At 37.9% G+C, this 13,779-nt stretch overlaps 1 protein-coding gene across 3 annotated transcripts in view; it reads right to left on the bottom strand.

The window, feature by feature from the left end:
• Nucleotides 1-13,779, bottom strand: part of ARAP2 (ArfGAP with RhoGAP domain, ankyrin repeat and PH domain 2) — a 183,356-nt gene that overhangs the window by 159,525 nt on the left and 10,052 nt on the right. For all 3 annotated transcript variants that reach the window (XM_043438632.1, XM_043438634.1, XM_043438633.1), the window contains one exon: nt 7,231-8,279. In XM_043438632.1, the coding sequence (XP_043294567.1) occupies nt 7,231-8,180 (950 nt within the window). In that variant the 5' untranslated portion in view covers nt 8,181-8,279. The remainder of the gene's footprint in view (nt 1-7,230; nt 8,280-13,779) is intronic.

The following is a 13,779-nucleotide window of genomic DNA, read 5'->3' as shown; positions in this document are numbered from 1 at the left end:
TATTAAAATAATAAGAATTTTAATCAGTGATTAAAGACTGAACATTTCCCTAAGACTAGAACTAACATAAGGACATGGGCACTCACTAGTTATGTTCACATTGATTAATACTACACATAATATGAATAAATCTGAGAATCATCATGCTGAGTGAAAGAAGGCTAGCAATTCAAAACCACTCCCTTTGCCTAAAATGGGTAAATGACTTCAAAAGGCACCACATAAAAGAAGACAGAAACTGGCCAGCTGCCAATAAATGCATTAAAAGATCCTCAATTTCACTGGTCACCAGAAAAATAAAAATTAAAATCACAATGAAATATCACTACCCACCCACCTATACAGCTAAAATTTTTTAAATAACAAAATGCTGTTGCGGGTATGAGACAAAAGGAATACACATACGCTGCTGGTGTTAAAGGAAGTGAGCATAATAACCATTCAATGGTGAAAACCACTTTGTATTACCTTCCAGAATGGAACATAAGCAATATCCTACGACAGCAACTCTACTCTTAGGTATATATTCAATAGACATGCATGTCGGATGTGCCCCAAGAAAAACCACCCAAGTATATGTCAATATGCAAAAGTTAAAAGAAGTTGTGGAAGAATCACAGAAAAGAACAACATTCAACAGTCACAACAAACTGACATACAGCCACGTGGATGCATCTCAAAAACATCAGGTTGAATAAAAGATATCACACACAACGTTACTTGCTGTATGACGTCATTTGTATGAAACCCTAGAACAGGAAAAACTAATTTACAGTGAAATCAGCGGTTGCCCAATGCAGGTGATAGAATAATCTACTACCTATGTGCACAGGTGACGTTTGAGGAGTGACAGAAATGTTCTCTCATTGTGGTAGTGCTCACATAGGTATTCGTACTTGTCAAAATTCATTGACATATATATTTAGCATCGGTCTATTTTATTATGTAAGTTAGTTATAAACTTACACATATAAGTACATTGTTTATATGTAAAATATTAGACTATATTGAGCATATGAAATATAATAGAAGAATGGATATCATGGGATATAGCCATACAATGAATTATTATACAGCAATGAAAATAGTCTGCAACTGTATGTATCAACATAGAGAAGTTTCAGAGTGAAGCAAAATGAGCTTAGTAAGAAGAGTTACTATATCATTGCATTTTTAAGTCCACAAGACAGTCAAAACTGTAGCATATTGTTTGGAATATACTTAAGAGGTACAATATTTTTTTAAAGCGTGAGTGTAATAACCATTCTTTAAAGTCAGGATAGACGCTGTCTGTGACAGGAGAGGGCATATATCAAAGTGTTCCAAAATAATTCATCCTTTATTTGTTCATGATCTCCACATTCTTGACACTGTGATAAGGCTATAATCATTTCCTCAAATTTGTATGTCACTGACACAAATATATATTAATAATTTGAGCCCCTGAGTAGAGCAGCAGTCAAATTTTCTACATCTTTGACAACCTCTGGTAATAATAAACACTGCGAATTCTTTTTTTTTTTTAAACACTGCTAATTCTTATTGAGCACTTACTATATATCAGACACAGGTCCCAAAATTTTATAAATACACACACTCACAATGTGTATGTGTGTGCATTTAGCCACAAACACCCAAAGAAATAAGAGCTACCATTATCTGCACTTTTTAAGAAGAAAACTGGCAAAGCAGTTACTTCCCAAAAGTCACACAGCTTTCAAGTAGCTAACCTGGGATTCAAACTCAGGCAGCGTAGCTCCGTGAGACCTATTCAAAACCATCATGCTTAATAAAAAAACTTTAACTTACTGGGGGGGGAAATGCAAATTAATTTTAAAAAAAAGATTTTGAACTCTTTTAAGTACATCCATTAGTGGTATTTTAAAGCATATTTTGTTGGCTTAATTTTTATAAAGAAAAAAGTATGCAATGATTTGTATTGATTTTGCAATTCAATATCCACCTGCAAGCAACTACCAAATCTATCAACCAAGTTCATTTGATCTACTGAAGATGAAAATTAGCTCAACACAGAAAACAAGCTGTTTTTAAAACTGGTGATTATCCATTTATATTCTCATTTATCTATAAATAAATTATCTCAAGCTATTTTATATTCTAATATTTATTATGCCCAAAGCATTTTGTTAGGGGTTTACGTATCTACATCTCATATTTCATCTCCTTAATAGACTGATGAGGTAGAACTTGGTGTCCTAACCCTACCAACAAGGAAAGGAGATTCTCTGGCCCAAGTGGCATAGCCAATAGAAGGCAAAAACCAGCATTCAAGGTGAATTCCATCCTGAGTGCAAAGCCCATGCTCTTTCCTTTCTGCTCTATTATTCTCCCATCGATTTTCCTAGAAACTGCAGATTTCTATTAAATTTGAAATATAAAGCATGGATGACTTGCAAAAATTAAAAACCCATTAAGAAAAGCAGTAGTTATCATCCTATTTTGTTATTATGCTTTGGTGATCTTGGTCAAGTTATTCAACAGGCCTGAGTCCAATTTCCTCATTTACTAAAGGGGAATAAAAACAAGGTCTGCTGCCTAGGAATATCATAAGAGCTAATGAGATGATGCTTTTAAAGAGCATAAGGTGTGCCTTATACAACACAAACACTCAGCTAGAATGAGACAACTGTTTTATTAATTAGAGAAAAGAATGTTTGGTCTTCCTGGTAAACTGATAATATGCACAACTGTTTCTTAAAGTCCTTAAAAGTATGAACACTCTTCGTTTGAAAGAGTAAAAAAAGTGTCACCAACGTAGTAGCAGAATAAACTATTTTTTTTTCATTTAGTAAAATACTACACAGCAGATACTGCATAAAATACATGCATGGATGTGAACAACCTTTAAAATAACATTATGTGAACCAAGTTTCAAAAAAATAACAAGTGAATCTTCAACTACCTATAGATGTTATTTGTTCTCATATTTTTAAATCACTAAAATTGCCATGAAAAGCAGTGGCATAAATGCTAATTAATGTTAAAGATCTCTCTTTATAATCTACACTTACCCATTACGTGGGCATGACAACCATGCCAAAATAAAATCAATTACACGCCCCAAATGGACCATATCATTACACAGAATGTTTGTTTTAAAGAAAATATAATTCTTACAAATCGTAACAGACTAACTACAACAGACTAGCTACAGGTCATTATACAACTGAATTCAAAAGAAAAACACTGGAATCATTAGCAGCAGGGGAAAGCTGTTTTGAGGTTACATAATGTCTAACCAAATCACACAAATCTGAATTCAGAGAACATGAGGGCACATTAACTACAGCTCAGATGAAGAATATGAAATGTATAATGAACAAATAATTGAGTCTCAATTTACAAAATTCCAAAAAAAGTCCTCAGGATAAGAATAAAACATCACAGAAGGATTACAACACAAAAGCCTACATCATTACTGTAAAACTTTTTTCATCAACTAGCAGAAGCTATAGTTCAAAAAACTTTTTTTCAAACAAAGCAAGGCTTTCAAAATGATGAATAAAGAGTACAAATGTAACGTCTCTTCACTTGTAGAAAGTATCACACAGATAGACACCTTTATACCCTAATAGTAAGTCAAGCGATCAACTATTAATTTTGACTCATTATCTAGAAAAACAGTACTGATGAATCTATTTGCAGGGCAGCAACAGAGATGCAGACAGAACAGACTTAGGGACAGCGGGGGAAGGAGAACGTGAATGAATAGATAGTAGTATTGAAACATACATCACCACACATAAAACAGACAGCCAGTGGGAATTTGCTGTGTGGCTCGGGGAGCTCAACCCAATGCTCTGGGACAATCTAGAGGGGTGCGGTGGCGTGGGAGGGACGTTCAAGAGGAAGGGAACACACAGATACCTATGGCTGATTCATGTTGCTGTTTGACGGAAACCATACATTGTAAAGCAACTGTCCTCTGATTAAAGAGGTTTTAAAAAGTTTGATTCACTGTTATTGACAGACATTCAAGTCAAAATTTTGCAAATACTGAAATAATCTAAAAAGAGGTTTTAAAAAGTTTGCTTCACTGTTATTGATAGACATTCAAGTCAAAATTTCGCAAATACTGAAATAATCAACTCATTTTCATAGAATTTGTAAAAAGCCATTTTAAAGGAAAAAAATCTGAATTTTATAATGTTAAAGCACTTTTTTTTTTTGCTATTTACATGAAATATAAAGGTTTTCTTGAACATGAGGATGGGATGAATTTCAGTATTTTTCTAATTCAATGTAGCAAACAGTTGTGTATTTGTATGTTTTTGTTCATATACGTTTCACCATTAAAGTCTAAAACAGCAGATCCATTTTTAATGTCTATATCATGTCTATGTACATCCAGAGAAAAATATCAACGATTTTTACTTTTAATAAAAAGTTCACAGAAGGCTGGTGACTTCAGGTTTAGAACTCATACTTTTGAAAAATGCCCTTAAACAGTTAACACAGGTCCTCAGTCTTATGTTACAAAAGATGTACTCCAACCACAGTGCAACCCTGCATACCACCCTCCTCGCCTTTACCTCTGCTTGTTTACTGTTCCTTCCCCAAAATACTCAAAGGGATGACATCTAAAAGACAGGGTTTTGTGACTTGTGCCTAGGATAAAACAGTCCATGAAATATGTATGAAAATCATTAAGCTAGGGAGGAGGATAAGAAAGGTACCTCTTTCGTAGCAAAAGATACCTGAATCCTTCCTGCTTTGAGTACGAAGGAGGATCCTCCTGGAAGGATCATAAAGACTCACAAGACACATCTATGACTCCCAGGGAAAGGCAGCTGGTGGGACTTGCATTCTACTTAGAAACCTCTCTAAGTCTCCTTACACAGGTCTCCTCTATGGGAGAGCCTACTGGTGAGCTGATAAGGAAGGAACCGGCTCTTCAAGGCTAGCTCTGACCTAGCCCCCAAGAGATAGGACTTGCAAAGAGATCCTGAGGTCCAGTGTCCAGCACAGCCCCACCCAACCCAGCCTTCCCAAGAGGATCAGACAGGAATTCAAGGGAGGAGCCCAAGGCAAGGACAAAGAGAACCCATCGATTGCATCAGATAACTTGGCAAGGGGTAAAGGCTGGGGGTACATGTCCAGGGAGATAGAAAGCAAGCACCTCACATCAGGAACACATAGCCAGAATCGTTTTCAACAATTATACAAAACCTTTAGTGAGTAAAGAAATTAGGATAAAATTGCTGGCCACAAAGAAATATATTCTATGGTACATCAAGGCATATACTAAATATCATTTAGATGTTATTTGACTAGAGAGAATCTTGGATTATATAATCTACAGTTTCATTTATAACACTGTAGAATCTTGCAATTACTATTTGCAATTCAGGCAAGGACCACAAAGAAAAACACTGACGTCTGAAAATAATTTATTTTCTCCTTTTATAATTTGATCACCAGAAATACATAGATACCATTTACTGTCATAATCAGCTCCTACTAAGCTACTTACTACTAATTGTACCATTATTTCAATTCTCATTTTCAAAGCCTCAAGGATCACAATGTGAATAACTAGCCTTTCACATGATACAAAGCTTACACTTAGAACTAAATGAACATCAAAAGATTCTCAAAAATGTGTAAAAATAATACAACTTAAGTAAAACCTGAGCCCAATGTTTCTTATCTGAAGTTATCCTTATGGCTTCCAAAAGGATTCCATTCCTGCAAAGACACAGCAGACCCCTCTCATTTAAGTGTCGAAAATTAGCAAAATATGCTGAAGCTACAATGGTATACAAAAACTGGTGACTTTCTACATTCCTAAGAAATACTCCGTTTCTTATATACGCCATCAACATTTTTAAGAACATTTACTAAATGAGTGGTTAAAAAAGTGTGCTATAGAATCAAATGAACTGGAATGAAATCCCAGTTCACGGCCAATGTAATCCTAGAAAAGTTAACCTAAGGCTTGGTTACCTCATAAGAAAATGGGTGAATAGTACCTATTTCAAGGGCCAGTGTGAGAATTAGTTTATAATTTTATGGAAAATTATAAACCAAACCATATTCCAGGTGTTCAATAAATGACAGTGCCAACTGATTTCCCAGTAAGTACTCAATACTGCCACTGGCAGCAAGGATGCCAAGATAAAGACAAAGTGATTAGGGCCTCTGCCCTCGAGGAGTTTACACTCTCCTGGAAGACACTCAACATGGTCTGGTAAACTGCCATGTTTTCTCTCGCGTATACTAAATTTCCGTATTTTCTCTTGTCAATACAACCAAGATCCAGCACCAGGGACAGAGTGGCTTCATGGGGATACAAGCAGGGGAGAGAGAATCTTGCAGAAATACACAGCCTACACCCTGCACAGGAATCTGTCATTGCATTTGGTGCCAGAGCAGTAAGGGTTGAACTTAACCTCATGATTCCTAGCAGAGACAAGTGTTAGATTTTAGTGAATAGGGAAAAAAAAAAAAAAAATCTCACCACAGCCCTGGAGGAAACCACATCTTAGGTGTAATTTTGAGAAACGGTTGAAAGCAGTCTCTGCAATAAGCCAGCTCCTCTCCGACTCCACAGTTACCCCAGGGAACCACAGACCCAACAAGTCGTTAGGACCCCTCTTTAGAGCTCCAGTCTCCAGCTCACTTGGTCTCACATTGTAACGCTACTACTGTGTACAAGTCTTCTGCGTTACACTTCAAGCCCCTTTATCCCTCTCTACTTCCTCCGCTCCTAGTACTGTGACCAGTATCAAGTAGGTGCTCACTAGATGCGTGTTGAATGATTCATTGGTGCCAGTCATTGCATTAGGCAGTAGAGACACAATCATAGAAACATGGTCCTCCCCCAAAAAGCACATAGTGTCTCCTAGGGGAGACAGAGTCAGCAATTCAAATATAAGTGCACTCATGGAAGAATGTCATACTAGATACGGTGGAAGGTTCCTCATACTAGATATGGGATGGAATATCCAGGTAGAATTAGTGGAAGGGAATTCCACCAATTAAATAGGAGAAAGTTAGAGAGTCCCAGGCAGTTACAAGTTGGAAACAGACTCTGGGTAGCGGTATACAAGAGAAATGACATGATGAAAAGTTTTAGAAGAAAGAAAAGGTTGGTTGAACGGGTAAACTAAAATGTCAAACTTAGAAAGGAACACAGAAAAGAAAATTGTTAGAACTAGCTACATTCCCCCAAACTGAATACACACAGCCTATCATAAAAACTCCTACCTCCCTGAAATTCCCTTCGTTGATCCTGGAATCTCTGGTACCGGCCGATGTCTTAGCAGAAAAGATCGAGATGGTCTTGAAACCAACTTGCTACGACTTCTCATAGGTGTTAGGACTGGCGATGATGGCACGTACAAATCATTTACAACCATTTCTCCTTGGAACTGAAAGAATGGTGATGGTGGTGAGCTTTCTAATAAAACGTTAGTTCCATTTCCAGAATTTGCTTCTGATACTGAAGAGTCATGGGAGGAAAGGAATTCAAGGTCTGCATTAGGAAGCTTGCCTACATTTTCTGAAATCAAATCAACTCTTTCTGTTTGTTCTTCAGTAGTACAGCCCACAGTCTTCTCTGTTATCAAAGATTCTACTTTGGCAATTTCACTACCAAGTAAAGAATCTTGAAAAGAACCTGAATTCGAGTGTGGTTCGTCTTCTGGAATGGGAAAGTTGTGTGTAGGAAGAGTCAGCTTATCATCTGATTTAAGAGACTGGCTATTTTCCACACAAACCTCATGTTCTCCAACATTTTTTGTAACAGTCTCCAACTGTATAGGGCTAGATATCTGAACACTGTGTGAATCTGAAAATTCTAAGCAGGTATTCTGAGCAGAAGATGGAGCCTGGTGATCCTTTGAAGTCTCATCATTCTTCTTTGTCTTGTGAATATTTGCATATATTGGGATATCTTGCATTTTTGACAGGATTATCTGTAACTGTTTAAGTATCCTCCTCCGGTGTCCTGTAGGTGATATTCCAACTTTGAGGAGCACGCTGTCATTTATGTCTGCACAGTCCCTCACATTATTAAAACCAAATTCACGGAAGTTTAAGAGGTACTGCTCCAAATTAATGCTCATGAGGAAATCTCTGATATCAACATTCACTTCGCTGACTGAGGACATAATGGTGGCTTCATCACTAGGCAAAGTTTGAAGAAGCAGTACCATGCAACACGCACATGGGAGGTGCCCTTCTGTAGTGGGTTTCCCTCTGACTTATCTCAAAAATGCTCTTCTCTCCACAGTGAATGCTTTATGTGCTTAAGCCTAGGAAAAAAAGAAGAAAAGAAAAGCAACTTATTAGGACATTTTTGGCAATAAAACTAGTTTTACATTATAAACGTTCTCTGAAGAAACTCACAACAGAAATAAGGATCACTACTTGTACTGGCTAAGTTTGGAAACTTTGCATGCCCTAGAAAGTCACTTCCTAGGTAGAGTGTGAAGGGATGGGACAGAAATGCTATAGTAGTACCAAATGATGATTTTCAAAACGGTAAAAAAAAAAAAAAAAAAAAAAAAATTCTTTAATGTAAATTAAACATGTGTCCAAAACTTTTATTCACTAATTAATGAGGGAACCAGTAAGGTGGTAGGGCTAATTCCAAGATCGTTTGTTGAACAGGTTTATATGGTCCATCAGAAAATGTTTTTGTTTGTTTTTTTTAGTTCTAGAATAATATGGGTAGGTTATATATAAAAAAAAAAACCCTGGTTAGTGATCTACAGGGCAATAAAACCATAACCTTTGGGGATATCTTTCCATTGGACAAAAATCTATAAGCCAACAGGTAACTTCCCAGTTCAGGGTTCTAATCAAATAGTAAATAGCAGGTGAACACAAGAATTAGAATATCCCTGGGGTGTGCCTGTTAAACACCCTCAAGGAGGCATCCCAGGAACATGCTATACATTCTTTTGATTTCCAAATTTTAGAAAATTTTTCTTAACAGTACCTAATAGATATGAGCAACTTCATCCTTTACTTTCTTCAAAGACTCACTCCAAAAGCATAGTTAGAACATATTTCTCAGTCAATGATTTTCACTTCAAAATTGCAGCAGCATTATATGCACAATATTATATAAGACAAGACTAGATGAACAACTTTACGTTAGATAACAGGAAGTAAGTTAATATGAAAGGAAAAGGAAAAAGTTTAAAGGTCACATTTTCCTTTATACACAGCAGATTCACATAAGTTCACTTTTCTCACAAACACTGTTCAATTCTTTAAAAAGTTGATTTTTCCAGCTGTTGTTTATATGGCTGCGTTGAGTTTGGAAAAGCGTATGGTATATGCAGATTTCTATACATTATGCATCAGGAAAAAAGAAAAAAAGTACAGAATATGCATGATGACCATTGTTGTTTAGTCACCAAGTCATGTTTGGTTCTTTGTGACCCCGTGGACTGTAGGGGTCCTTTGTGACCCCGTGGACTGTCCATGGGACCTCCCCTACCAGAGTGGGTTGCCCTTCCTTCTCCAGGGGATCTTCCCAACCCAGGGATCAAACCCGCCATCTCCTGCTTGGCAGGTATATTCTTTACCACTGATTCACCTGGGAAGTCAGCATAATGACTATACCCTGAAGTAATAAAATGAGACACAGTGGAATCAGGTATATTCATTGGAGCAAAGCAGAGATGCAGTGTTTCTGGAAAAAACTGCATCTCAAAGTAGCTCTTCAGAAGACACAACTCAAGAGTCTCCATGTGATATATGCCAACTGCCCATAAGATGTTGCCCCAACTATTCTAAAACTTTAGCCAACACTGACAAGTGAGTACACCAGAAATAAAAGGGAAAACATATACTATTTAGGCAGCACCTCAGAAACAAAGAAATAAAAGTCACAAACAAGAGAGGAAAGACCATATACAGCTATGGCTGATTCATGCTCATGTCTGACAGAAACAAACAATTCTATAAAGCAATTATCCTTCAACCAAAAAAAAAAAAAAATTTAATTAAATAAAAAAAAGAGAGATGAAAGACAGGAAATCCTGCGCCCAACAGGCATCCCTCTGTCACACTCACAATAACAAACGCCAGGGAAAAGCGGGAAGTTGAACCCCAACGCCATAGATGAACCTAATTCTCAGATACATTATTCCTGTTCACATAATTATTTTTTTTAATCCCATTATTTAGTTTTGTCTGCCCATTACAAAATGGAAATAATTATTACCAAAGTGGCAGCAATTTTTGATACTGGGCTCTAGAACTGTGAGAAAACATGAAGCAATGTATTTCTCCACCTTCCTCACCACAGTTCAGGCCCTCCTGTGTTACATCTCCTGTCTAAATCACTGCCATCATCTCAACAAACCCCTCAGCCCATGTACCCCTAAACCACTGGAAGTCCAAATCTGGCCTGTCATTCCACACCCTGAACAGAACAGGCTAAGCTTCTTGGGGTGCCATACCACCCCAAGCCTGGTCTCAGCTCTGAAAATAAAAAACAACAGTAGCTACTATTGATGTAAGTGGCAACGATGCTCCAGATACTGTACCTCAGATGTATTTCTACTGCGAGGGAGACGTTTCCACTACTAGCTTCAGGCTCAAGTTTACCCCGTGTCACTTCACTGACTTCAGCTCATCATTATTAATTATCACTTCCCCCAAACAACAAAGTGTTAAATAGCCCCACACCTTTCACCTACGCTGTAAGAGCTGGCAGATCTACACACTTGGCCAAATCCCCTGCACCATTTACAATTTTGGACAGGCAGATATTACTCCCTCTCGGAAAGCTTCCTATCAACCTCTTGAAATAGAGTGAATCACTCCTTTCTCCATCTCCTATGCTAGGATTCTAGAGATCTGCAAAGCACTTGAAACATGTTTAGGAGATGGGACACAGACCAGTAGCAATGGTGGGAGTGGTTCAGCAGCCCATTTTGTTATTTTTTTTAATGTGTCTGCATGTGTGAACCTTTACGTTGTAATATACCAGCCTCTTCTGTCTCTTACACATAAAATTCCTGAGTGGCTGACTCAAGCATGGATATACCAAATGTTCGAACCAATACCACCTCACTCTGGTATCATGGGCATGCTGAATAAGGTTTAATGAACTAGATTCCTTCTTGTGACCTGGAAGAGGCTCTCTCCCACAGGCCCCACCTCTCTGCACGTTCATGTAGGCTCCATCCTCCAATCATTGGGCTTTTTAACTGTCTGACTATCCAAAGGTGTTCACAGACCCACTTCTTCAGAGGCTTCAGGCCCCCAAACACATCATCAAGCTGCAAAGAGATGGGCACCCCTAACTACAACAGTCTCGCAGACAAACTCCTTAACACAACATCAAGCCCTCCATGTTTTGACCTCCACTTGGGCACCAGACACAAATGCCATGTTCTAGGTTCATGGCTCTCCTGGTCTCAGTGAGTGGATCTGCTGTACCGCAATGACTGTATATAAGCCCTAGAATCGATGTTAGTGACACATGCCAAAGATGACTGAGATTTACAAAAAAAAATTTGGTTCGGTTTTCAATTCCTCACACCTGAGCTGAAGTACATCACTTCCCCCACCCCAGGAGATGGATGTCCTTCCTAAGAGAGTGCCCAGGAGTCTACAGTTATATTCAATTTCCACCCTCCTCCACTTTCACAGGCACATATCTGTGTGTCTGTTTCCTTCCCCATAAAATAAACATGTTCAAAGGTACCTCAGTGCTGGTGAAGATTACATGAGACAATCCACTCCAAGTGCTAAAATAGTGCTTAATCCCCATCAAGTGCTTAGCACATATTCACTTCCATCATTATAATTACCTATTTTCATCACTAAGTCATTAACTTCCCACAGTTGAAATCTTTCCCATTCTTTGAAATGTAACTCAAATGCTATTTCCTTCATAAGGTCTCTACTGAGCAAGAAATAAACTCTCTTCACTGCATGACTATAGCATTTACTGCTCAGTATTTAATCACATTCTGTTGACTCCATGTTAACCTATAGAAACGGGATAGTGCAGTGTGATAGCCAGGATTTGGGAGCTGGGCACCTTTGGTCAAATTCCAGTATTTAAACTCTCTGTGCCACAGTTTTCTCATCAGGAAAGGAGCGGTAAGATTACCTAGTTGATGAGGCTTTTTGTAAAGTGTCAAGAATACCAATGGCACACAGCAAATGTTAAATAAGTATCTGTCATCATAATTATGTTTATTATCTCACAATAAACTAATAAACCTGCCAAGATGATGACTAGCCAGTATAAGCTGCCCAATAAATGCCAAATTACTTGTTTGTAAACATAGTACATGATGTATGTATACAGTACACATTTAGAGAATACATAAATAGTTGGCATTACAGATGTGAATGTACATTTGCCCATGCTATCCTGACCCACTTCCAAGAGAAAATAAAAGGAAAACAGAAGTAACATTTAGGAGTACCTTCTATATGCCCAGCTTTTAGTATCACTTAACAACCGTAATCTTATCTCCCTGGGCTCTACCTTGGAGGCGCTATGAATACCAACTGCTTCTCATCACCACTCCTGCTCACATTCTAGCCCAAGCCACTATCTTGTCTTTCTTAGACCGCTGCAACAGCCTTCCGACTGATATCCTAGCCTCCTGCCTTCACAAGCAGCATATTCTCAACACAACAGCCAGAATGATTCATTTTATAAAAGTCACATCACATCACCCTTTGCAACTACCTAACTTCATCTTCCCTGGCTTTGCCTGAAGCCCCCATCACTCAATCGTCACCAAGCTGGCTTCAGTCCTATTTCTACCACATGATTCCTACTTCTCACTCATCTCTCTCTTTCAAATCTACTTCCCAACATACTCCCATGGCTCATGGCTCACTCCATCACTTGAGTAGGTCTATGCTCAAATGTGTGCTCGTTAGAGTGGCCTTCCCTAGTGCCCTTATGGATACAGCATGCTCTGTGCCTCAGCATTCCTTACTCTTGCTTTCTCTATCTTCATGGCATTTGTTACTACATGACATCTGTAGACTTCTACCAGAGGATAGAAATCTTGTCTATGGTTCACTGCTGAAGGTCTTAACTTTGAACACCATCAGGCACATAAAAGGTGTTCAACAAATGTTTGCTGAAAGACTCCCTCTCAACTTTGAGATGATTTAAAGTAACAAGTGGAAAGTACAAAGTTTTAAAGTTTTGTCTATTTAGGTCACCAAGCTCCAAAGGAGCTCAAATACAGATTTCCCCAATCCATCTAATCACTACAAGTGATCCTAGAATCAAGAACCAAGGGGAGAGAAGGGTTGGTAGTAGGGAAGCTGGAAGCATTCCAACCAACCTAAAGGACTTTTAAAAATTCATCAAACAGAATAAAATATCTAATAATAAACTTAACCAAGAAGGTGAAACTCTCAAAACTATATAATACTGATGAAGGAAAATGAAGATGATACAAAGAAATCCCATGTACATGGACTGAAAGAATATCACCAAAATGGTCATACCACCCAAAGCGATATACAGATTTAATGCAATTCCTACCAAAATACCCAATACACCTTTCACAGAACTAAAACAAATAATCCTAAAGTTTACATGGAACCACAAAAGACTCCAAATTCCCAAAGAAATCTTCAGAAAATGAACAAAGCAAGAGGTATCACATTGTTTGACTTCAGACTATAGAACAGAGTTATAGCCAACAAAACAGCATGATACACAAAAACAGACACATAGGTCAATGGAATAAAATAGAGAGCCTAAACACAAACTCATACACTTATGGCTAATTAATCTATGACAAAGAA

This window comes from Cervus canadensis, chromosome 19 (genome assembly GCF_019320065.1).
Source record: "Cervus canadensis isolate Bull #8, Minnesota chromosome 19, ASM1932006v1, whole genome shotgun sequence".
Classification (NCBI taxonomy): domain Eukaryota; kingdom Metazoa; phylum Chordata; class Mammalia; order Artiodactyla; family Cervidae; genus Cervus; species Cervus canadensis.
Note: the sequence above shows the minus strand (reverse complement) of the source record. Positions and strands in the feature narration are given on the sequence as shown.